Raw genomic sequence first — 26975 nt, 5'->3', positions numbered from 1 at the left:
ATTTTCATGTTTGACAAACTTGTCATTGATTTTATTTAATGTCAGTTGCATTTGAAAATACTAACAGTATTAGTATGATCTGTTAATCTGGGAACCATCTGCCTCAGAGGCTGGGGTCTTGTTCAGAATGTTCACTTTTGGGTCTTCATTGGACATGGTTCAGAATCTGGGCCTGGGGTCTAAGAATCTTTTTAATTTTTAAATTTAGATTATAGAAAAGTTGTTTCACATGGTTCAGAGTTCCTCTGTGTCTCTTAACTAGTTTTAAACATGTTACATATCATGATGCAAAATTAAAGTTCCCATTTTACCCCAGTTCTTATGGATCTACAGCTAGGTTTCTGGTATACTTTGTAGAAAGGTTCTATTTAGGGAGCTGAGTGTTTATCTCAGTTATAGGTTATGTACATAAATGTGCAAGATCAGTTCCCTAGCACCATAAAATAAAATAATATGGAGAGGTTTTATTTATAGGAAAGTATCCATATAAGTATGCATTTTTTAAATATTAAAATGAAGTTTTGCCATATATCCTATCTTGCTTTGGTGTTCTTTCTTACATCACCTCTTGACTAAAAAGACTTGACTAAGAAGCCTTCCATTGTGTGCATGTTCCATGGTGACAGCAAGGTTATGTGTACTACCTTGTGAGTCTTATGGTCTGGTCACTTAGGAGAGGTAGACTTTTAAGGCACAATTTATAATGGCATACTTGAGACATTTTAGGATGGAAAGAAATGGAGCTTTATAGGAGTTTGTACAACCAAGAAATATTTGACTTAATGTGCAGGTTGGAGAAAACAACTGTGAAACTTTTGCATTAATTAATGAGTTTTGTTTTTTTTTTCTTTTGGTACCAGGAACTGAACTCAGGGCCTTGCATTGTGCCATCTCTGGGCTACATCCTAGCCCAATTTATGAGTATTGAACCCAGGACTTTTGCACATACTAAGCAAGTGATCCTATCATTCAGCTTATATCTCTAGGCCAATTTGGAGTGGGGGGCAGGATTTCACTAAGTCACTCAGGCTGGACATGAACTTGTAGTTCTCTTCTTTAACCTCTTGAGTACTGTAGCTGGGATTACAGGTGTGCACCACTCTGTTGGTTTAAGAAGTACAGTATTGTGCTACTCCTAAGAAAAATTTTGAGCTGAGGGCAAAGTATGTGTAGGACTTGTTCACCAGGGTTTTGAAAAAAACGTTTTGGTGGAGAGGAAGAGCAAAGACTTTTAGAATTAATATATATTTATATACATATATTTATAACATGTTTGCATAGTAGATATATATACTTAGAATATATGTGTGTAATGTACATATGTGAGCATGTACATAGGAATCTGTGTACCCAAGACACAAGCCATGATAAAAAAGAATGAATGTTAATATTAAAAAGAATATTAAGGTAAAAAAATCACTGAGAATGATGGACTAAGTATTCAAAGAGAGTATTTTGAGGGGGGGAAAAAAAAAGTTTTTTTTTTCCCATTGGTACTGGGGATCAATCTCGGGACCTTGTGCTTGCCGAAGCAGGGGGTGGAACCCCTAACACTAAGCTAAATCTTTGGCCCTGTAATAAAAGTTTTTAAGCATTTACTTATTTAGGTTTTTTTGAGATAGGGTCTCACTGTGTAGCCCAGGCTGGCCTTGAACTTACTGTGTAGCTCAGGCTGGTCTCAAGTTTTCAGTGATCCTACTGCCTCAGCCTCCCAAGTGCTGGGATAACAGGTGTGTGCCACCACGCCTGGTTAGAAGTTTTTTTTTTTTTTTTTTTTTTTTTTTTTTTTTTTTTTTAAAAATTTTGTTGGTACCAGGTATCAAACTCAGGTCCTTATGCTTGCAAGGCAGGCAGCAGAACCACTGAGCTAAATCCCTGGCCCCCTGATTAAAAGTTTTAAAAATTTAAACATTCATCATATTTGATTACGTGTATATTTTAATATGGAGTGTTCTCATATTCCTGTATGGCTTGTTACTCTTCAGAAAAGAACTAGTTACAGGAATGTTATTCTGGATTTACAAATGCATATTAAGTTTTCTGTGCATTGAAAGACAGTCCTTGATTTGATAGACAAACTGCATTTCTTTGAGAGCCAATTTTTCTCCCTTTTTTATTGCTTTTTTGAGAAAGGGTCTCTCACCATGTAATTCAGACTGGCCTTGCACTTAGTAAGTAGTGCAGGCTGGCCTCAAACTCGCACAGATCCTCTTGAGTGCTGGGATTACAGGCGTGTGCTACCATGCCTGGCCTAACATCTTTTTTTTCTTTCTTTCTTTCTTTTTTGATACCAGGGATCAAACTCAGGTCCTAGCACTTGCTAGGCAGGCATTGGAACCACTGAGCTAAATCCCCAGCCCCCTAGCATCTTTAACTCGTTTTTTGTCAAGTATAAGAGATAAGGCTTATCTGACAGAGGTTGAGACTTAGATAATTAATTGCAATTATCATGAAGTACAAGAGATTGACCTCTGCAGGAATTAAGATGTCCAGAGACATTATAAAGTCCAATAAGTAGCAGATTTTTAAAAGGTCAGTTTGATAAATTAATAGGTTTAAAATGAAGTGAATTTGTCCTGGGATACTAAGAAACCTAAATAAAGAATTGAATGAAGACTCTTTATACTATTCTTTTTGTATAGTGAATTTTGGATTCCTATGGTGTTATAACAGTCTTCATTTGATAAATTGTGAAAACCTAGTGTAACTTGTTTTATCAATTTTTCTGAAATTATTTTTGACAGCTAGTAGAGAAGTCTTTCATATGTTGCATGATTTTCTTTTTGTATTGAAGATGGAACTCACATGATTTTTTTTTTTTTTAACATTGGTGTTTCTCTCCATAGATAATTTGCAGATCTTACAACATGGCAGACATTGACAAGTAAGTAACTGATCTGTTGGTTCTTTTTCAGAGATTTGGCATCGCTTTGTGCTGTGATATAGTTGATAGCTGTACAAATTTTGTTTATGAAAATGTATAATAACTACTGTTACTTGCTATTAAAGTTAGGTACAGTATACTCAACCTAAGATGTGTATATAATCACCATCTTAAATAGGTAAACCATTTTTCATTGTTTTCTTAGGAATGTGAATGTATTAATAGATCGTAAATACTTTGGCATTTTATTTTATCATACATATATGTATTTCTCAAATACTTTCTACTTGGGTTGTAGTGTGTTGCACCTATAAGACTCATGTAAAAATCTGAGTTTAACAGTAAAAAGTACTTAAGAATAAGTTAACTAGAACATTACTATTAGAAGCTTTCTGTGCCCCTTCTCAGTTGCATTCTCCCATCTTTTAGCCTTTCATTAATATTCTATTTTTTGTCTAATTCACTTTTCTGCTTTTCTTTAGCTTACCAATTCTTAGTCAAAGTGTACTTTTGAAGATCTGATAGCACAAACATGGCTGTGTAAAGCTATATTACTACCTACTATTCGTTTAAAGTCTCAAAATAGGTCAATAAAAAGTAAAGAAACTGTCTGGGTCATGAATCTTTAAGAAACTTTTCTGAGGCTTCTCAAGGGCCTGTACTGGAAGTGTTACTGGGCAGGGTGTGATGTAGATTGTTAATATATTAAGAAATATATTCTGGTGAACACACGTTTTAAATTGTATAGTTGGTTCCCAGTGTAGATGGATGTCTTGGAGAATATGGTTGAGAATGGGATGACTTGCAAAATATTTAATTTCATAGTAGCCTGCCACCTCAGTAGATTAAGGCAGAGTACTTGGGATTGAGGAGGATGATAGGATTGTTCATAGCTGTTTTGAGGGATCAAGGAATGGAAGTGGGAGCACAGAAAACTTTACCCAAAGTAAATTTTGTTTAGTATGTCCAAGAACACATGAGAATTTGGGCCAATATTTTCATGTATGCATGCTGTTTCTAGCACAAAAAAGTAGAGGTACCAGATAGTTTGGTGATACTGGTTCTCAAAGTGAGATTGTCTTCTGAGGCATACTACTCTAATTTGGATTGCTTAATCTTGGTTACAAAGTTGTCTTTGTTGGACTATCTTACTGACTTCCTGGGGTTTTTGTTTCTCCTGAGTTTGCTGTACTCTACATTCTTTTCTCTTGGTTCTTTTCCTACCTTAGAAGACTGTAAGGGCAATAAATTATTTTGATGTGTGATAAGATTGAAAATGACTACTATGTTATGCTTGATAATTTAGATGTAGAATTCTAAGGTACTTATTTTTCTTTAGGTTTTTGAAGGCACTGTCCATTTTCACTTTTTGCTTCCACTGTTGCTGTGACGTTCACTGATGATTCATGATAATTTAAATGTGATAATTTAAAATACATATTTCTGACTGGAGTTTTGAAATTTTCCTATTTTCTATTTTTAAAATCTTTTCTGTCATTTTCCAGTTTTGTCTGCTCTTTCTTTCTAGTCAGAGCTGAGGAAACTTCCATTCATAGATTGTTTTAAAATATAGTTTACATTGTAAAGTTTTACTTAGTATAGTATAGTAAGTTTTATTATAGTATAGCATAGTTTTACTTTCTAGGAGCTTTTTTGTTCTTCTGTTTTTAATAACATTCTATTCTTGTTTCGTTGATGGGAATACCTTTTTTTTCCTAGATATTACATCTTCATATAACCAGGTCTTAAATTTTTCTTTCTCTGTGTGTTTTCATCTCAGCTTTCCTCACACCTGAGGTATCATCTGCTCATTAAGATTGGCATTATGTTGAGGGGTTTGAGTAGGGTCTGTTGAGACCTTTTTTATTTGTTTTGCTTTGGTAGTGGGTAGGATCTTGTGCTTGCTAGGCAGGTGGTCAACCACAAATCTCCGGCTCCATGTTGAGACCTTTTTAAAAAAGCTGATTAGAAAGTTTGAGGGTTGGGTAGGTGAGGTTATTACTTTGGGACTTTGATGTAGGGTCATCATGGTGCACATTTGTTGTGAGAACATCCAATGTCAGAGTGGTATTTTTCTGAGTTGATCAGATTCTTCAGTGAGTAATGTTTGAGTATAGGACTAGCTTCTAGTATTGAAGATTAAGAGAAGGCAGGCAGGGAGGGGTCTACATATTCAGCATCTATCTATTGTGTACTGTCATGTTAGGCACTCTATATATAAATTGTGTCTGGTCTCTTAAGTTTTAGTTGTGAATCTTCTTTCTAGAGAAGACACTGCCATATTTTTTCTAGAGTACGGGAGAGGATTTGAGTATTGAACTGCATAGCAGCTTTTATGTAGTCCTCTGTATTGTCACCTTTAGCCCTGATTATATGGAAGTGTATTTGATGATATCAGTTCTTGTCCCTGAAGACTGTACTTGGACTTATCCTCAGCTTTTTTCCACTGCTAGCTTAGATTTCACTCCTGTTTTCCAGCTTTCTAAGTTTTGCTGCTCTTGTCTTTCCATGTTTGTCTGTTTACAAAGATTTGGGGAGGATTAAAATCTTAAAGCATGTGTGCGTCTTAGCCTGCAGGTGAGCTTTCATTTTGAAAACTTTTAGAAAGTAAGTAAATTGGTTGTTACAGCTTGATTTCTCCCTCTTAATGTTACTTCATTTTGCACTAGAGGATGAGAGAAATGGAGAAATTAAACCAAGTCTGTAAACTCTGTTAGAGTTTGAGAGTGAATATTTTATGCATTGGGGGCTTTTGTAACTACTCACTTCACAGATGTAGGATATATGAAAGCAGCAATAGATAATACATTAATGAATTAATTTATTTGTGCCTTAGTACAAATTTTATTTAAAAAATAGAGATGGGCTAGGTTGGCCATCTGAATCATTTGTGAATACATTTTTTCCTTTGGTACCAGGGGTTGAACACAGCAGATGTGGTGCCACTGAGCTAAATCCCTGGCCCTGGATACTTGTTTTTGAAGCCTTAGATGTAGATGGATGTTAATAAGTGATTAATTAAAGGTACTAGAGGAAGGTCTGCTCCAGTTTGTTGACAGTGGCCTTTAGCTCTTAAGTATGCATCTACTCTGATTGCTAAATTCCTTTTTTTAGATGACAAGTACCTAAATTTTGCTAACCAAATAACCTTTTCTTGTTTGTATGAAAGCTTATATTTGACCTTGTGGGAAACCGTTTCAAATGTTATTTAGACATGGAAGATAAATCTCTTAATTCATAAATTAAAATGTAAGCAACACATCAAGAATTGTTTAAGGCTTTCCGTATCTTTACACCTCACCTCCCTTTTTTAGAGACAGGGTTTGCTGTGTTGTCAGGCTGGCCTTGAACTCAGTATGTATCCCAGGCTGGCCTCAAACTTTTGATCCTCCTGCCATAGTGTTGGGGTTATAGGCATGGGCCATAACACTCAGTTTTCCTGTGTGGTGCTAGATACAAGTTCATCTTCCAAAGATAATTTTTGTGATCCTTTAAGACAAAAGTGAGGAGGACGCTATTTTACTACTTTTTACCTTCTTAATGGCACTGTTTTCATTGCTTTGCTCTAAGCAAGAAGTAGGCTCAATGGGCTTAATACTTTACAGAAAATCCAGAGATATTACCAACTGGTATAGTTGCTTCATAGTCATCAGAGGTCCAGCTCCTTCTGTTTTCCAGACTCCTCTTTCACCCTTGGCTCATTGGTGTACATTTTCTAGGCTACTTGGTCACTGTATGGGGCTGCTGGAGCTGCAGTCATCACCTCCATATTCTGGATAGAAGGAATGGTGAGACCATGGACAAAAAGGCTTTCTAGTTATTATCTGCCATTCTGTAAGGATTCTTTGTCAGAGTTCTTAAAAAAATTTGCCCCCAAAAAATAGGCATATAAATATATCTGGCTACAAAGTAAGCTAGGAAAGATAGTTACAGTTACTAAGAAGGAACTAGCAGTAGTGAAGAATGGAGTCAGTAAAAATTATGTCAAAAGCATGTGATGCCATATTCTCCCAAAAACTATTAAAATCACATTTTAAAATCTTGATTTGTAAATTTTGTATTTGGCTTTTAAGTGAAAATTTAAGTACTTGTTTACATGTGAAGTTAGTGAACTGAATTTACCTTTTGAATTTGTCATCTTTGAAAGAAACATTTAAAAAAGAATTTTTAAGTTTTTTTGTATATTGTTTTGGTAATTGGTACAAATGAACCATGGTGTGATGCTATGATATTGTAGCAAAGAACAGTCTGAACTTGATCAAGATTTGGATGATGTTGAAGAAGTAGAAGAAGAAGAAACTGGTGAAGAAACAAAAATCAAAGGTATTACTTTAAATTACTTCAGGAGCCAGTGGTTGCTGGCACATGTCTTCTAGAAGAGAGTTAGATGTATCATTCCCTTCTGGAACTCTCTGTCCATTGTCCTTTACGTACTTGTTCATACCTCCAGTTCAGTAACTGTGTTTGTGTGTGTGTTAAGTGAGTTAGTGCACAAGAGGTGTGTTGAGTGAGTTAGTGTAAGAAAAGGAAGATAATGGATGTGATTCATCAAAAGTTACTGAATCTTCAGCTGCTGGGGTGATAAGACATAGCTGTGTCTATTTATCTTAGAAAAGTTCCAGGTAGTGGGAATGGAGGGTTGCTGAGGAGCTTACGGTAGTGCTTCTAAACAATGTTTAGTGTTTAATGTGTAGAAAATATGTAGTATGTCTATCTTTTAAAAATCAATTCTTTAGAAATAAACATTAATTAAATGACAGCATTTAATTAATTCACCTCAACAGGTAATTTTGTAAAGGAGTAGTGGTGGTGATAAGGAATTGTACTATTTAAGGTTATACTCTGTAGCTCTGGACAAAGAATATTGAATCACCAGATGGCTATTAACATTTTTAAGTCAGATGGAAGTGAATTACGAACTTACAGCTTTAATTTTTCAATGTTTTCTTAACAGATTTGAGATTGTGTCCTTGGTGGCCATTATTGATGTTTCTAGTTGTTTGGTAATAATTACAGCTGTATATCATCTAGTAATTGAGTTAAAGTAGAAGTAATTTAGCCATCACGAACATACTGTAGAAAATCATTGGCAACTTCATGTAATATGTATTGATAAAGAAGATAGCTGAGCCGGGGATTTAACTCAGCAGTTTGGTGGCCTGCCTTGCAAGCAAGTGCAAGGACCTGAGTTCAATCCCCGATACCAAAAAAAAAAAAAAAAAAAAAAAGAGAGAGAGAAGATAGCAACAGGATTGTTTTGAAGTTAAAAGCCATTAGTATATTTGGCTTTAGTTACAGCCTTTGTGTTAACTATTACCTTTTTTTGATCCATACACAAGTAAACCACATAGGCATCAAACATAAGCATCCATGTCACTCACTCCATCTTTGTCCCAGGCTTAAAGCTCACTATATTTGCAGCTTTCAGATATGTGTTATCTGCCTTCTAAGGACTATCAAGAATCCTAGATAGGCATCTGGATGAAGCTTTGAGCTTCCCAAAGTGCAAGGTGGGTGAAACAAGATACTAGGAAGAGAAAAGATACTGTTCATAGTAATTGTGGAAGTAGCCTTGAGAAGTGCTGAGGTCATTAGGAATTTGAATTTTCCTGGACATTGAGGTTTCTAGAGTACATTTTCTTTAGCTCACTCTGCCCATTTCTATTCTTTATGCCAGCATTTTATGGGCCAGCTAGGAGAACTTTATGAAAAACATTTTCATAAAATCCTTTCGATGCCCCTCCCCGCTTTTTTTTTAAAGCGCGTCAGCTGACTGTTCAGATGATGCAAAATCCTCAGATTCTTGCAGCCCTTCAAGAAAGACTTGATGGTCTGGTAGACACACCAACAGGATACATTGAAAGGTACAAGTCTTCTTTTCCATCCTTCTAATTTATCCTTCTGTAATCAGCATTGCAGGTGTATCTGTTTTAAAACTCATCTTAAGATTTTTGTATGTAATAATGAGAATTTAACTAGTATAGGCTTATTATTTAGAGTTGGTCTTTTAAAGTTTATTTTGGTTCAAGTTCACAAGTATATTATTAACCATTTCTGCAATTTTTGTAGTTTGTTAGAAATGCAGAAAATTTGAAGAAATACGGATTTATTTCATTTGTGACATATCATTAAGAGCCTGAATATCTTATTCAGCTTATAACTCTGCTCTATGATTTTTAAGATCCATTCATATTTTATATGGATCATAGGTATCTATTACTGTCCAAATGTATCTCTGCTTACAAGCTTCTTAATGTTACCTGGTTCTCTGGTATGTGTTCTACTACCTACTTTTCCTTTGATGGGCTCCTGTCTCCATCAGCACTTGCTGTATTATGATGGGCCTTCTTGTGCATATCCTCTTAAGGAACTGAAAGAACTTTGGAATATATACATTTTAGTGAGATCTTTGCTAGCTATGTAGGTAGATATGGGCTAGTAGATATGAGCTCATTTTGTTTATATTTTCTGATTTCTAATGAATTTTGGGTTTCTTGTCATAAAGCTTGTGAGACTTAGGTATCCCATTTGTACCCTTTGTCCATTATCTTACTGGAGTTTCTATGCCTTTCATATTTTGTAGTTCTTATGTATTCCGGTTGTTACTCTCTTACAGTTTTAGATTTTGTAAATAATATTTTGTGTCATTTCTACTAACTTTATCCATGGACTCCTATATCCCTTAAACTGAAATCCTTAGTTTTTATGTTACTACAATTTTCCCTATGGCTTGTGCTTTTGAAATTGTTTAGGAAGTCCTTCCTAGTTCTCTCTACATTTCCTGTTGTCTAGTTTAGTAGTAGTATTACCATTCACATTTAGGACTTTGATCTCTCTACATGTAGTCCACCTTTATATTTAGTGTAAGCATCCAGTTTCTCCTTCGACTTTCATTTTTTAAAGTGAGCTAGTTATTAAACACTATTAATCCATTTCCTCATTTATTTGTGTGTGAACTATATCACATGTCAAGTTCTTTTAAATACTTGCGTTTGTCTTTGTGTACTATTTTGTTTCTTTGGTCTTTTTGTCTGTTTCGTCATTGTCATTTAATTACCATGACTTTGTACTATGTCTTAATCTGGTAAAACAAGTTGCTTTCTTCTACATTTCTCCCACCCTCAGACACATCTTGTTTCATTAATCTTTTTTTTGGCCATTTTTTTTTTTTGTCACTGTCACACTTAATTTCTATGACTTTTATAGTGTTTCTTGCTATCTGGCAGGAAAAGTTGTTTCTTTCCCTACTTCCCCATCCCCAAACACAGTTTCAAGGTTGACCTAACCAGACCCATATCTCACATACATTGAAATTTATCAAGGTTCTCAAATATTTTTAAATTCTAAAATTTTGATAAGAATTACATTGAATTTATGTAGATTAACAGAAAAGTATGTGTTTTAATATTGTGTCATCTATATACTTTATTGTGTCTTATAATTTCACAAAATTGGTTAGATTCATTTCTATATAATTCAGATGTGTTGCTGTAGTGATTTTTTTAAATTGCATTGAGTTAGCTATTTCTGATACACAGTGCACTGCTATTGATTTGATAAATTTATTGTAATTTGTTTTGTCCATACTCTCCCTAAAGAGCTTATTTGCAAATAATATCAGTTTTAGTTCTAATCTTTCACATTATACTAAACCACATTTTGTCTCATAACATCAGCCAGGATGTCAGTACTGTGTTGAACATTAGCATTAAAGGTAGGCACTTGTCTTATTTCTAGTCATTGGAAATGGTTATAAAATCTGCCCATTAAATTCAGTCCTCTTTTTTTCTATTCTTTGGTGCTTTAGATTAAACCTAGGGTCTTTGCACACACCAGCAAATTCTCCAGAATTCCAGCCTTCACTGTCCCCCCACCTCCATCCCAGTGGTGGTACTAGAGATTGATTGAACCAAGGGAGTGTGGAGCTACATCCTAGCTCTTCTGTTTTGAAATGTAGTAGCTGAATTGCTCAAGCTGGCTTCTAACTTTTAATAGTCCTTTTCCCAACTCCCTGAATAGCTGGGATTATGGGTGTGTGCCACCATACCTAACCCCTTTAAGTGCCCTTTTGAATTTTATTCTTACTGTTAAGTAAATATTAAATAAATATTTTGTGAGTCAAACTACTCTTGTTTTTCTGGAGTAAATTTAATCATAATGTGTTACATTGTGCTTATTTTATTTGGAGTCCTCAGTCAGTGTGTGTGTGTGTGTGTGTGTGTGTGTGTGTGTGTGTGCGCGCGCGCGCGCGCATAAACTTGGCAGACAGTGAAGATTTCCACTGAAATAAGATTTCCATTGAAATAAACAGATCTGCTTTTATGTCCTACACCCTCATCCCCATTTTCTGCAATAACTTGGGTAAGATAGAAATAGAATTCTGAAAATTTACTTGGGCATTTGGAGTTTGGGATTAGAGATCCTGGGGAGTAGTGGGCTACTTTTCTAAAAAGCTGGGCGTGGTGGTGCATACCTGTAATCCCAGCACTCAGGTGGCTGAAGCAGGAGGATTGCTGTGAGTTCGAGACCAGCCTGGGCTACATAGTGAGTTCCAGGTCAGTCTCAACTACATAGTGAGACCCTGTCTCAAAAAAAAAAAAAAAAAGAAAAAAAAAAAATTAGATACTTTATTCAAGTTCTCTCCTGTGAGCCATGGAGTTTTATATTCTAAATGTGGATGTATTTTATCTGGATTCTAAATTGATTGGTGTACACTTTCTGATTTTTAGAAAAATAGATTTACTTTTCCATGTTTTTGTTACTGCTTCTCATTGATTTCTGGCTTTATTGTTGTGTAGCTCAGTGGTAGGACACTTGCTTAGCATGCTTGAACCCCTGAACCTTACTTAGGTTTGCTTGCTCCTTTGTTCATTTGATACTTGGTTCATTGATACTTTTTCTTTAATCTGGGTCCTTTATTTATAGCCTTAGTGCACTCTGGTTTTATAAGTATCCTGTAAATGTTGGGTATGATATATATGCTGAGATTAATAGTTCAAGTTTATTATATTTTTGAGATTCTTTTTTTTTTTTTTTGGTACCTGGGATCAAACTCGGATCCTTGAGCTTGGGAGGCAGGTGGTGGAACTACTGAGCTAAATCCCTGGCCCGAGATTCTCTTCTTTATCTGCTTGATCTAACCATTTCTGGGAAAAATAGCACCTCCAATTAATTTATATTTCTTCTGTAATCCTCTCAGTTGTGAGGTTACACATTTTGAAACTATTTTTGGGTCTGTCCTATTAAATCAAAATGTCCTACTTTGTATTTATGACTCCCTACCCCCAGCCCCCATTGTTTGTTAAAGATACCTACTCCAGGCCGGGGAATTAACTCAGTGAGATTTAGCTCAGTTGCACTGTGCCTGCCTGGCAAGCACAAGGTCCTGAGTTCAATCCCTGCTACATTAAAAAATAATAATAATAATAAGATGCACTCCATTTCTCTTTTTTTTTTTCTTTACCAAAAATCGATCCTTTGTCTTCTAGTAGGAATGTTTACTTCTTTGTTAGTAAATTCAAATTTACATTTTTTGAAATTAGCTTTCGTCTTTCCCTCATTTTTAATTTATTGTACTTTCTCTTTCTCTCTGCCTTTTTTATTTCTAATTGTATAGTAGATTTTCTGCTGATTTCAAAGTTAATGCATTCTGTTTTTAGTTACTGTAGTAATTTAATATGTAAGTTCATTCGCTCCTATTGATTTATTAAATTTACCAGCATCTGTAGTGTTCTATTTTTTTCTGGTCATCTAATTTTTTTTTCCTTTAATGCAACAATGAAATACTGAGCTTTTTGACCACATATACTGTATCTTATATTTATATAGAATTTCCTATATTTTTATGTCTAAAATTGTTTTTAATGAATATAATGCATATCTGTGGCTACCGCTTGTGAAACCTGAGCAAATTTTTATCTTGCTTTCACATCTGAATAGTTTGGTTATAAAATTGTAAATTCAAAGTTCTTAAATATGTTAAAAATTATCTTCCATGCAGTGATTCTTTTGATCTCTGGTATTAGTTTGTTTTTCTTTATTTGCACTTTTTCTTTGAACACTTTACACTTGTCTTTTGTCTTTTGTCTTTTTCTTTTCTTTCTTTTCTTTTGGTACTGGGGATGGAACTCCAGACCTTATCCTTGCGAGGCAGGCAGCAGAACCACTGAGCTAAATCCCCAGCCCAAATAGGCCACATATACTTTTTTGGGGAGGGTACTGGGGATCGAATTTGGGTCCTTGTGCTTGTGAAGCAGGCAAAGGAACCACTGAGCTACCCCCCCCATATTTTTTTTACAAAAATGGTTTTCTCCAACTTGTTCTGTCACCTACTCTTAAACTATCATGTTCCCAGGTTGCTGCTCAACCTATACCAGTTAAAGTTGGCCTTAGCTTTACCCAAAAGTTGCTTGTTGAGGTGTGTAGGTGTATGTATATGTGTGTATATGTGTGTAGGAGGGCCAAGATGATAAATTGTGGCTTTCTTCTTGGTTCTGAAGTTTTTAGGATTAATTGTGGGATGGAAGAGAAAACCAGGAGCAGAGCCCATGCAAGTTCAACATTTTGGTGGAAGGCAGAACATTATTTTTTCCTTTAAGTGAAAGTTGAAATTTTTAAGTGTTTAATATTTGTAATAATCTTATCAAAGTATTGGCTAAGGGAGATTTACAAAAATTTGTAGCAGGAAATTTTAATGTGGATTCTGAATATATTGCATAGATTTCCTGACATTAGGTAATTTGGAGTGTGAACATTTTGCAGGGTGATAGGAGGAGTTTATTAATTTTTAAGTATCTTCGTAAGCTAAGTGTATAATTTAAAAAAAATCAGTGCCCCATGGCATATCATGACATTTGGATGGTACTTCAACACATTATTATTTAAAAGATTTATGTGATTTTTAAATATCAAATTTATTGAGATTAAAAATTTGTTCCTTCTAGCCTGGGATTTAGCTCAGTGGTTCCACCACCTGCCTGGCAGCTATAAGGACTTGAGTTCAATCCCTGGTACCAAAAAAAAATTTTTTTTTTTTGTTCCTTCTTAATGTTTTTATTTAATGTGATTTCAAATACCAAATTAGACTAAAAAGGTAACGATACATTGTCCTTTTCTCCTAAATACACATGCTTCTGTCCTTTCCTCTATTACTACTACAGGTGAGATGTAAGTTAAAAAAAGAAAATATGAAGTAAGCACGGTTATTCTAAGATAGTCATGATAAACTATGTTGCATTTTAGAGTTGAGGTGATATCAGTAATAAGTCTAACTCTGGACTTGATTACATTTAGAGAGGTTAGGGTTGACCAAAATGATTTCTTTTTTTACAAATTGGTGTTACTTGGTTAAATTTCTACTTTGGAACTATTTTACCAAAGGGTCAGTAAATTTATATCTATCTTGAATCACTTTAACTGCACCTTTTCATTCAATAGGAAGCTTATTCATTCACTTTGATGCTTCAATTTCAGTATGATAAGAGCATGACTGGTGTGTTTTATTATGATGCTGTGTAACTGGTTTCTAACTTTTTAGCTTGCCTAGGGTGGTTAAAAGAAGAGTGAATGCTCTCAAAAACCTTCAAGTTAAATGTGCTCAAATAGAAGCCAAATTCTATGAGGAAGTTCATGATCTTGAAAGGAAGTATGCCGTTCTCTACCAACCACTGTTTGATAAGGTAATACTCTACTGTTTATCTAAAATTCTAGAAGACAGGCTTGGAAGTACAAATAAACTTTGAGCTGGTTTAGTACTAAAGTGGGTATTAGAAGTACTTAGGAAAACCACCAAGAGTAATAGCCCTTGTCTTGGTATTCGTTAATTAAATCTATTAGAGTCCTTAATAAGAAATCCCTAATGTTAAGGTTGGATTCCAGTGTTTTTATGTAGGCTTTTATTATTATTTTAGCGATTTGAGATCATTAATGCAATTTATGAACCGACGGAAGAAGAATGTGAATGGAAACCAGATGAGGAAGAAGAAATTTCGGTTAGTATCAACTTTATTCTAGTGTAATTTTAGATGACAATATCTTTTGTCTGAAATGTTAACATTTGTTGCTGAGATACAGAATTAATGGTGTTTGTTTTTTGTTTTTTGGCGGTACTGGGGATCAAATTTAGGACCTTGATTTTCCAGGCAGGCGCAGCACCACTGAGCTTGCATCTTCAGCCCAATTAGTGGTGTTTTTATACCTAGGAAATGTTGTTTTTGTTTCGTTTTTTGTAAGATGTATAGTGCTGATGGGACATTGTTCAACCTGGCACTATCTATACCCAGTTGTAAAGTCTCTCTCTTTTTTTTTATAAAATGTTTTTTCCTCTGTCAGTTGGTCCCAGTGGTCTTTTTAGAGGGAAATGGTAGCAGGGATTTTTTTGGTAGTGGTGGTACTGAAGATTGAACCCAGGGCCTTCACTCTGAGCTACTATTCTCTGCCCTTTATTTTTATTTTTTTTATTTTGAGGAGGGTCTAAATTGCTTAGATTGGGCTTCAACTTTCATCTTCCTGCTTCAGCCTCCCATAATGCTGGGATTAGGGAATGTGCAACCATGCCTTGCCTAGCAGCATTGTTAATGGAATGGGTAACAGGACTCTTTCCCCAACTTAACTAGACCTTCTCTTGACTGAAAGTTGTAATTGGTGGCTATGGGTATGTTGATTTTTACACTTAGGGCACAGCTTATGTAAGTTAAGGGGACATATAAGAGTTTGTCAAGAGTATATAATATATACTGTTACTTATCAAGGAGGAGCTGAAAGAAAAGGCCAAGATTGAAGATGAGAAAAAAGATGAAGAAAAAGAAGATCCTAAAGGAATCCCTGAATTTTGGTTGACTGTTTTTAAGAATGTTGACTTGCTCAGTGACATGGTTCAGGTAATTTTATTCATAAAAACACCAATTCAGCTGAAAGATAAACATTTGAAATTTAAATGGCTGACTATTCTCAGTATTGACCTTTAAAGAGTGATTGTTCTTTTTTGAAATAGCACAATCTATAGAAGGAAGATTATAGCTTTTGTTCTTTATTTATAGCCAAATAAACTACAGTTCATTTTTAAAAATTAGATGATGAAATAGTTTCATCAGTAGTTGACGCTTTCTCATAACCCAGTGCATTGTCTTTGCATTTCTTAATATGGAGAGAGAGGAATCTTAATAGAATTTTCTCTTGCCCCAGAAGAGCTTTTCATTCTGGGGCTGGAATTATTCTAGGAAATTTGGGAAATTGGCTTTTTGCTGGGGTGGAGTGTTGAGATGGGGGTCTCTCTGTGTATATGTAGCCCAGGCTGGCGTCTTAACTCTGTGATCTTCCTGCCTTGTGCCATCGTTCCTGGCTAAAATGTGCACTGAAAAAAAAATTCTATGAAGATGTTTCTTTCATTCATAGTTGTATTGTTCTCTGGGAAACCAATAGAGTCACCCTAGGGATACTTTGCCTCTTAGCATTTCTTGAACCTCTTATTTGTTTTGTAGTACCTGTTGCCTCATTTTGTATAGCTAGAAGTTACATTGAGAAAAAGAAATGATCTCAATATAGTCACTGCTTATTGCCTTTCTGTTTCAGCATAGTGAGAAGGAAAAAGCAGCTAGAAAAGCCAGCAGTTGCAATCAGGAAACATTTTAAAGCAGTCACACTCTATTTAAACTTAGTTTTCTATTTTTTGATTGTTGATTTTGTACAATGATGTAGTTGTTTGTTTAGTCTGTTCTGCGTCAGTGACAGAATTGTAGTGTAAGGTAGTGTCGCTGTATTCTGTAATATGAAGATATTCTTAAGGTCACTTTTTTATGGTAAAAAATACCATCTTAATTATCTAGTGTTTGTTTAGTAAGAGAACCTTGATCTTAAAATGCCACAGTACTCAATTTTATTAATCTTTCAATTTGAAGGAACATGATGAACCAATTCTGAAGCATTTGAAGGACATTAAAGTGAAGTTCTCAGATGCTGGCCAGCCTATGGTAAAAACAAAACAAAACAAACTTTTAAAATATGTACAATTTTGTAGTAGATAAATGAAAAGTTTTTTTTGTTTGTTTGTTTTTTGTTTGTTTGTTTTTTGAGATAGGATTTCACTGTGTAGTTTAGGCTGTTCTTGAAATCACTATGTAGCCCAGACTGGCCAAGAACTTTCAGTGATTTTGTGCCTCAGCCTAGTGAGGGATTACAAGTGTATGCCACCATGCCTGGTGAAGGTTTTTAAAGATAGATGATATTCAAGAGTTAGGGATGAAGGTGAGAAGGAAAAAGGAAATGCTGAAACTATTATTATTATTATTATTATTTTTTTTTTTTGATACCGGGGATTGAACTTGGTGAGTCTTTGTGCTTGCAAGGCAGGCCACCAAACTGCTGAGCTAAATCTCCGGCCCTGAAACTATTAATTGTAGGAAATAAATATCTGGATGTTAGAAATTGTGATGCTGCATTTACTGCTTTTTCTCCTGTGAACTTAACCTTTTTAAAATATAATCATTGATCCTGGATTAAAGTAGATTAAAAAATGACAACTCAACATGAATAAACAATTATATAGATTGTATTAAAAAGTCACATGCCTGGGAATTACATAAATAATGTTAGAGGGCCTCTTCCAGGATGAAAGAGAAGCTGACAACCTTTCCTAAAAACTAACAGTATGTTAACTATGGGCAAAGCTACTATAAAAGTAGTAGGCTGTAGATTCCTACAGTTAGTTGAACTTTTTCTTTGTCAAGTTCAGGTTCTAGTTTCATATTTAAAAACCTCCTTTTTGGGTAGATAATAAAGAAGGGGGACTTAGTCACTTCAGGTGTATTTCAGACTAAATGATAGTTGTAAATCATTTTGCTATTTTAATGTGACTTAGGATTTCTTACATGGCATTGTATTTCAGAGTAAAAATCATTCAGAATTCTTTATATTGTAAAAAAAGCACAGATTAAGCTATTTATGAATGCATTAAAATTCATGATGTAAGATTTAAACTAACTTTTATGCTTTTTTAAAAAGAGTTTTGTCTTAGAATTTCACTTTGAACCCAATGAATATTTCACAAATGAAGTGTTGACAAAGACGTATAGGATGAGATCGGAACCAGATGATTCTGATCCCTTTTCATTTGATGGACCAGAAATTATGGGCTGTACAGGGTGAGTGAGTTTTAGTACTTTAATAGAACATTACATATATATATTTTGTACTTAATGCTTTATGATACTTGTATTTTCATTGTGTGTGTTTGATGCATACATAGTTTGTTGTCAAGCATTTTAGTGAAATGTGCCATTTTCCTTCCGTTTTTCTTAGTGCCAATCACTGTAACATTACCTATTTCTGTAAAAGAGTATATACAATATTAACTATATGATACTGCAGTTTTGCTAATGTACATTTTAAAGTTTTGATTAGAAATAAAATTTTCCCAGTTCTACTGTGACAAAAAAAATTTGAGCTAATTACTGTCTCAAAAAACTTGGAAGTTGTGGGGCTAGGGATTTTAGCTCAGCAGTGCTGCTGCCTGCCTCGCAAGCACAAAATACAACTGATAGAAATGTAGTAAATTGAAAGTGCTAATTGTGATAAAATATTTTTTCCCTTTGGTTTGCAAGGTGCCAGATAGATTGGAAAAAAGGAAAGAATGTCACTTTGAAAACCATTAAAAAGAAGCAGAAACATAAGGGACGTGGAACAGTTCGAACTGTGACTAAAACAGTTTCCAATGATTCTTTCTTTAATTTTTTTGCTCCTCCAGAAGGTAAATAGTGTTTTAGTTTGGGTATTTATGGTTGTTTTATTATGAGCTTTGTTGAATTTCCTACTCATTTGAATTTCTTTTTTTAATTTTGCAGTTCCTGAGAGTGGAGATCTGGTAAGTGGAATTGTAAAATTTATGGCTTTGACTGTATATAAGATGGAAGCTATGGTCCTCAAAAGTAGAATGGGATGGTTGCTACTAACATTATTTAGACCGGTTATTTGCATTGTGCTGGGGGTTGAATTCAAGGCTTTTGCATACTAGGTGAGGATTCTGCCACTGAACTACGTCTACAGCCTGCTTCTAGCATATGTTCGAAGGCCTGCAATCTGTAGGGCAGAGCTTTCAGGATCTAAAAAGTGTTCATTCAAGATGATGTTGGTGTCACTACTGAGAAACATTGAAATGAAACTTCTCTAAAATTTTCTTAATGAAAATAGGATGTATTATGTCATTTATACTGATTGAACTTTTAACTGCATTATGTTTGGAACTCTTAGCTGTCCTTGTTTCAATGGAGATATCTTAGCATTCTGTGGCCATGTTTGTTCATATATGTGGCATAGATAACTGAAATGTTCCTGTTCTTGACATGTATTCTGGAGTGAAGGAAAACCTCAAAGAATGTTACAATAAGCAGGGATAGAACTGGCATGTTTTGAAATTTGTTTTCTGTTGGCCATGGTTTTTAATTTTACTATGGCAGTTTAAATAGTTTTGTATGTATATGAGATTAAAGATTTTATTAATTTGCATACTTTTGAATTTGAATAAAGTTGGCTAAGCTTAGACCAGATTTCCAAAAGACTAGTAATATTTGATCAACTGGCATGGGTCAAAATGTCTTTTAGCAAACAAACTATGGAAATGTACAGCAGTGTGTAAATTGCAGGTTAAGAACTACTTAGGAGCATTAAGATGGACCTTCACATAATTTTCACATCAGTGGATGGGTTGAAGTTTGTGTTGAGTGCATTTTTAACATTTACTATTAAAAATTGATGGTGGCAGAAAAACCTCAAAAGTTATGCACAAAAAACCTCCATTTGTGATTAGAATTTCTTCCTTAATAGTCTTAAACATATACACCCATTTTAACAAATTTTTGTTTATTTGTGTGGATTATGCTTAGGACTCATTTTATGGAATTCATTGTTTAGTTCAGAATTTAAGTGGGATTTGAGAGGTGGTTGAAATGCTATGTAGCCCAGGTTGGCCTTAAACAGAGATCCTCCTGCCTCAGCCTCCTGAGTGCTGGGAATATAGGCGTGCACCCAGCTACTTAAAAGAGATTTTAAAACTATTTTGAATAATGTCAATTATTTCTCTGCTGTGCTTTACCATTATATAGAAATATTAGATTGGCTTAGTCGATTTATTATAGTCATAAAGTCGGACTCCTTTGTCATTGCATAGATTTACAACTGTACTTAATTATATAAGCCATTTGGGTACTGTGGTCTCTTATTTACCGTATACTTAGTTTTACTTATGAAAGTCTGCGTTTTTTCTTTCGGTATTCCAGTGTGTATTTTCAGTGGAAAATTGTCATGTAACAAAAGTTACATTTATATTTTACTGTTCATGCTTCCCCCCAAAGCTAGGCAATAGTTCTAATTTTTATTTACCACAATTTCTCCTCCTTCCCTCCCTCCCTCCCTCCTGTGGTACTAGGGTTTGAACCCAGTGCCTCACCCATACTTTGCAAGTGCTCTACCATTAGCTACATCTCTGGCCCTTATTTTACTTATTTTCTGCTAACTTCTTTTTATGAAAAATGTATAAAGCTAGCATATATGGATGACTACTTGATCTATATGAGTATAATTTAATTTTAGGTTGACATAAAGTTGAGGGTTTCTTTTTTTTCAGGGATGGGGATGGAGGATGTTGGGCAGGTACTCTACACTAAATGCCAGCTCAAGTTTCTTCATGACTTTAACGTAGACATCTCACATATGTCAAATTACAGTTACTTTCAAATATGTGCTTTTATCTTCCTTTAAACAATAGGATGATGATGCTGAAGCTATCCTTGCTGCAGATTTTGAAATTGGCCATTTTTTACGTGAGCGTATAATTCCAAGATCGGTGTTGTACTTCACTGGAGAAGCTATTGAAGATGATGATGATGATGTGAGTAAATTTGAACCCTACAGGGAAATAATTTGATGAGGGTTTGATATTTTCAAAGGAAATGTTTGGTAATCAGAATTGCTAAGTTGAACTTTTCAAAAATAAGACAGAACAATTTAAAGTGATAATCTTAGATACCTTCTCTCAGTCTTAAGTATGGCTGGCTCCTTAGGATCTTTGGATTTAACCTTTTTTGTCCTGCTAATAGGAAGGTTATTTTGAATTAGTGGAACTTGTAGGTTTAGTGTTATTAGTGCCATATGTTGGATTTGGCCACATAAAATACAACAAGGACTTATTGTTTAACATTTATTTAAGGAGCATATAATTTTCATCTAAGATTATATTAAATAATGATTAAGGTAAAATGAGACTGCCCTTATAGGCTTTGGCTGTTGTGTGCAGTGTGTTTCATACAGATATAAACCAGTAATACCTGTAATAATAGTTATCTAATCATACTTTATGTAATTATATTGTTTAATTTTATGAGGTTATAGATAATAGCACTAGGTGATTTCCTATAGCTAATTTATAATCAGTCACTTTAAGAGCTGTTTTTTGTTTTCACCTTTTAGATTTAAATGTTCAGTGTATGTGCTGCCCCCTAAGCGAGCACTAGATTAAAGTGTTTCAAGGGTTGGGTGTTAACGTTATTCTCATGTGTTATATTCATTTATATTTATCCTGTTTTCTCTTTAGTATGATGAAGAAGGTGAAGAAGCGGATGAGGTAATGTTTACCAAATGAGCAAATAATTCTGTTTAACACATTGAGAAGCAAATTGAGTGACTTATGTATTCCTTTGCTATAATCATTCTGTCATTTGGGATAAATTTTGGAAAATATGATCTTAGAATTCTACAGCCAAACAATGTATGTATACGGTTTCAATAAATAAATTGCAAAACTCAGCAACATTTTTTTTTTATTTCAAATAATTTTGTTCTGCTGCAGGGTTATCAGCTCTTTGAAGAAGTCAAAAGCTGCAGTAAACTTTTTCAACGTTGGCTGCAGTAAATCTTTTCAATAAAAGCTCTCTGGATGTCTCACGTTGTGTTGGGAAATTTTTCATATTAGAAACTTGCAAATTAAATTGTGTTATCACCAAACTCTGTAATCATGAAAATCTGTTGACCCATAGAGTAAATTGTATTGAATTTTCCCTACATTATGAGCCATTTTTTTTTCTGCTGTGTACCTACTTCATGGATGCATTTTGAACTTTAATATAGGAAGGGGAAGAAGAAGGAGATGAGGAAAATGATCCTGACTATGACCCAAAGGTGAGCAAAATTAGTGCTGTTTTGTTAAATTCAAGGCAAGATAAAGTAAGAATAAAGTTTTATTTTTCTCCATTACACTTAACCAGAAAAGCCCATTGATGTATACCTCCCCTCCTTTCCAGTCCTTACTTGTATTTTGAGTAGTACACAAACATCAGTGCACTTTTCCCTGAGAAACATTTTGACTTGACTTTGTATTTTTCATAGTTTCAGGCCAATGAAACCCTTAGCATTGTGTCTTTTTATTTTTTAATTTAATTTAATTCTATTTTTTAGCACTCTATTTTTAATGACATTTTATTTGGGGCTTTTTTCCCCCTGCAATTTTAAGTGTTACACATTTATTATCTGTGGTCTTAGACTGTTTCCCTCTAAAGGAAAGCTGATAAAATTAGTTTCAGGGAGCTGAATGTGAGAGTGCTTGAAAACTGGGGAGTAGTGTTGTTTTTAGATTCTCCCAACCACTGTTATTTTAAAGTCCCTCAGGGTCCCAGTCAATAATTCCTGTCAGTTTAATCTGTAATACTAGGATTGGTAAAAGTACTTCCCACAGAATACATAATGAATTATCAAAATTATTGAAACTCAAGGTTTATCTAAAGTTCATTCATGTACAATGAGTCTCTGACTTAGGAATGTTTGAGTTGTGAACTTTGACAGGTGTGCTGTGTAGGACTCACTTTGTCAAACAAATTGAAACTTGTTTGTAAGTGGTGACTTAACTGTGTTCAGTGCTATAAAATAATCCAGAAGATATAATCTAAGTAACAGATTTTATAAGAAAGTAACTTCAAATAGTGTGATAGGTATGAAATAATCCTAATAGCCAAGTATAAATGAACTTAGTATCTGTGAAGATGAAATGGCTACCAAGTTATTTTAAGATTAGTGTATTATGGAGTTAATTGTGCATTGTGAAATTTAGGCTTTGTAGCATTTTATTGACTTGCTAAGACTAATTTGCTGTCATTGTTAAATATCATTTCTTCAGGTAAAAAGTTTGGCAAGTGGGATATTGTGATAAAGGTAGTAATTACTGTTGAGAAATACATGGAAGTAGGTAGAAGTTAGATTGACTTCTTGTTTTCCTTTAACAGAAGGAGCAAAACCCAGCAGAGTGCAAGCAGCAGTGAAGCAGGATGTATGTGGCCTTGAGGATAACCTGCACTGTAATAGCCTAAACACAACCATTATTTACTTACAGCCTTATGTTTTTGTATTTACTTGGTAGACTCAGTAATTTTTTTAAAGGAATTGATATTTTAGCGATCAATTTGTCTAACTAGCATTTTAACTATAGTTTTACTGTCAGATTACATCGAATGCACAGATTCTCTGAAGCATGTTCATTCATTGCTGCAACTTGGTTATTTGCATCATATAATTATTGGAGTATAACTGTGAAAATTAACTTTTTCCTGAAGAACCAAAATAGTTTTCCTGCTTAGTTGTAGAGTGGGTTTAAGTCGCTTGCATAGTTGTACTTTTCATTTTGTTTTGTTACAGAAATGCGGTGACTTAAAATAATCATTTAAAGGGGGAAAAAAAAGACATGGTTAAGAATTTCCAGTAAGACCAAATCTGATAATTGTTAGCTTATTAATGGATTTTTACATTTTAGGTGATAGTTAATTATATGGAAGCCTAATTTACATGGGTATGGTTGCCACAGGGAACTGAATAAAACCTAGAATTTTCAGAAGTTAAACTGATACTATTTTAGTATATTTCTAAATTTAACATCCATTAACTAAGCGTCTTTTCTTTGTGGTAGGGTCTACCTTCTGCTTTCCTGGAAAGGATGACTTTACATCATTTGATGAGCCTATTTCATGTTTTTTTGGGTGTTTGTTTGCTTGTTTTTGTTTTTGCAGTCTAAAATAAAAATGGTAAATGCAATTTTAGTTCTCACAAGGGTTAATGTCTTAATTTTGTACTGATTCAGGTTAGAAGCAGAGGCTAAACTTGGATTAATGATTATTGTGCCCAGTTTAACATACTGAAGTAAAAAGAGCCAGTTGAACCAAAAGTAAAAGCAGAAAACCTAAATGATTTGATACATTTTTTTAAAAGAAGAAAAGTTAAATTTCATGGTTTTGGATTATAACTAGAGAGAAAGCCCTAAACCTCTATGGTTTATTCTGATCCTTAATTGCTTAGCTATGTCATTTACCCATGTTTCTGTTTACTATGTATTAAAATGGGTAGTACTGTTTACTTAACTACCTCACAGATGTGTTAAGGCATAGTACATTAAATTTCATGAACTCTTTCTCAGTCTCATTTAAAGCCTCAGAAATTTGAACCTATTTGTACCACAAAGTGATACTCCGAATTTTATTCACACCAGGCTGTGATACTTAAACTGGAACATGAAGTTGAAACACCCCTATTGTGGATCTGGCTAGATAACACTCAAGATTTCATGTGGCCACTATTTTAAGTGAAAATGGATGGGGGATGGGTTTGTTTCAAAACATCCAAGGATTTTTTTTCCTCAGATATTCTAGGTGACCATGACCATATTGTAGTAAGTACTATGGAGATTATGGGCCTGAAGTACTAATAAGACTGTTTTGGGGAGGGGAATGCCATTATGTTTGAGACTTCAGAGCCACATTTAAAATACCTCAGGCTAATTACTGTTAATTTTGGGTATGAACTTATTTTTGATAATGAGAATGGACTAAGGAAGGTCTAGAGTTCCTGCTGTTAATGAAATTACATTGAGTTGATACATTTTTATAAGTGATAGTTTTCTTTTTGAAAATTTAGTATTAAGGACTCAAAATATGAGCACATTTATGTGGAACTATCCATCCTCTTCCTGAGACTCCTGACTACTGGAAATCCTTAACCAATCACAGTAGTTTTTTCCTTTTTATTTTCATAATTTTCATAATATTGATTGGACATTGTGTTGATTTTTTTAACCATATTTCATCTAAACATAGCTTTTTCTGATCTTTAAAATTTTAATCAAAGATAGAATCCCATTTTTAATTAAAGAAGTAACAAAATCACCTTTCCCCATTCCTTTAGGAAATAGCTCTATTGCCAAAGTGAAGAGGTAGATAATAATTCATCTTGTTACATAATGGGGATGTGTTTTGCAGAGGAATTGTTTTCTTTGTAAAATTTGAATTTCAAGGGATGTCAGTGTTCATTTATGCCATTTCTGCATTCCAAGATGGTTCTATTCCATTTTAGAAATTTGAAATATGTAATTTGAAATCCTTAAATAAAATTTGGACTTAATTTTATAAAATATACTGGTGACATTTGGATTTTTTTAAAAGAATACAAATATACACTGCTGTTTTTGAAGATAGAAGAGCAGAGATATCTAAACAGGTTATTTGGTGCTTAGGTCACCTTGACCTGTAAATCTGCGTAATTTATAAGAACAACCTCCTCATCCCTCAAAGTAGAGTTCTTTGAAAACGAGAAAGACACTCCATAGTTCCTGAGGATTTTATTCTTGGTTATCTATAGACATTGAAATTCATATAGTCATCTATTTGGGGAAAAAATAATAGGACTTTATGGTTATTCAGGTATGGCAACTGAGCACAGAACAACAGTTCCACACATTGCTTAGTTGCTAGTTTAACATAGCTGCCTGACAGCACATCTGTAATTTCTTAAAATTCTTAGTTTACTGAATTGGTGCCAGTATTACTATTTATATGTGAAAATGCATTAACTACTTGGAATTGGAGAGTTGGTACTTAAGAAAAATGGGATTCTACCTCTTTCCTTTTGAGCTCATTTAATAAACATGAAAAGGAGATAGTAACTCTGATAAAAAATACTTTCATTATTTTGTGACTAGGTTAATGATAGTTATTGGCATGTGACAGAGCCCCTAAGGTAACTGAATTAACAGTATTACTGCTGTTTGTAAGACTGGATTTGTGGGTTTATCTCAGTTGCAGGCTGTTCCTATTATCAAAAATATATAAAAACTTCCAGTTACTGTTTGTGAAAACATTTTACCATGCCATATAGAACTATGAAGCTAATATTCAAATACTTTGAATGCTGTGATGAGGGCGTGGTCTAGAATTTGAATCTTAAAACAAATTTTAGCCTTTATATTGACTTATTTAATTCAGGCCAAATGTTATTTTAAATGTACAAAACAGATGACATGTATGTTCTTTGTAGAAACTTTAGGAAAGAGAAATACATATATGTGTATATATAACCAATTTTTAAGACTTCTGCCACTGTACATATACTTGGTAATAATGAGCTCAATTTTGATTTGAAAATAAGTGTTCATAATTTAGGTAATTGCTGTTTAAAACACTAAGTCTAACACCTAAAAGTAAATGTGAACAGTAATGGTAAATTAGTAACTGAAGTTAACTGAACAGATGTGTTTTTTTTGTTTTTTGGTTTTTTTTTTTGTATACTGGTCTAAAAATCTAGATATTAAAGTATAACCTGGATAAAAGACAAGTTCACTTAATGCTTAATGTGACTGGAGAAATGGGGAACATCTTTGTTGTGTGAAATTTTTTTCCTTAAGGTTGTATTCATCCACACTGATGTATGGTAATACTTTGGTTTGCAAGCATAAATGTTCTAGAAACACGCTTGTAATCCAACGTGACTCTTCCCATAAGAAATAATGGGAACTCAGATGATTTCTTTCACAAGCCAAAAAATTCATATAAAAGTGATTTCAATACTGTATTATAATAAAGTACAATATAAAAATAACTTGTACTTAGTTTTGAAGACCTTTGTGACTGGTCTAAAGGAGACTAAGGGCTGTTGTGTACAACGACTTTCTGTATCACTGACAGAATCACTGCTATTGTCTCAGTCATGTAACCTTAGTAAGAAACCTATTCAAAGACACCGCTTTCTGCCTCCTTTTGAGATTTTTTTTTTTTTTTTTTTTTTTTTTTTTTTT

At 34.1% G+C, this 26975-nt stretch overlaps 1 protein-coding gene across 6 annotated transcripts in view; it reads left to right on the top strand.

Annotated features, from left to right (window-relative positions):
- Nucleotides 1-26743, top strand: part of Nap1l1 (nucleosome assembly protein 1 like 1) — a 34388-nt gene extending 7645 nt beyond the window's left edge. For 2 of the 6 annotated variants that reach the window (XM_010639552.3, XM_010639554.3), the window contains 14 exons: nt 2847-2884; nt 7122-7207; nt 8646-8748; nt 14421-14562; nt 14794-14874; nt 15634-15762; nt 16780-16851; nt 17882-18021; nt 18481-18626; nt 18721-18740; nt 20640-20762; nt 21465-21494; nt 21998-22048; nt 23146-23816. In XM_010639552.3, coding sequence (XP_010637854.1) covers nt 2868-2884; nt 7122-7207; nt 8646-8748; nt 14421-14562; nt 14794-14874; nt 15634-15762; nt 16780-16851; nt 17882-18021; nt 18481-18626; nt 18721-18740; nt 20640-20762; nt 21465-21494; nt 21998-22048; nt 23146-23181 — 1176 coding nt within the window. In that variant the 5' untranslated portion in view covers nt 2847-2867 and the 3' untranslated portion in view covers nt 23182-23816. The other 4 variants (XM_010639556.3, XM_033763786.1, XM_033763785.1 and 1 more) reach the window with 3 other exon arrangements.
- Nucleotides 26744-26975: the final 232 nt, after the last annotated feature.

Source organism: Fukomys damarensis, unplaced genomic scaffold (genome assembly GCF_012274545.1).
Source record: "Fukomys damarensis isolate Sample0158 unplaced genomic scaffold, DMR_v1.0_HiC HiC_scaffold_15, whole genome shotgun sequence".
Lineage (NCBI taxonomy): Eukaryota > Metazoa > Chordata > Mammalia > Rodentia > Bathyergidae > Fukomys > Fukomys damarensis.
This window is presented reverse-complemented; position numbering and strand designations above follow the sequence as displayed.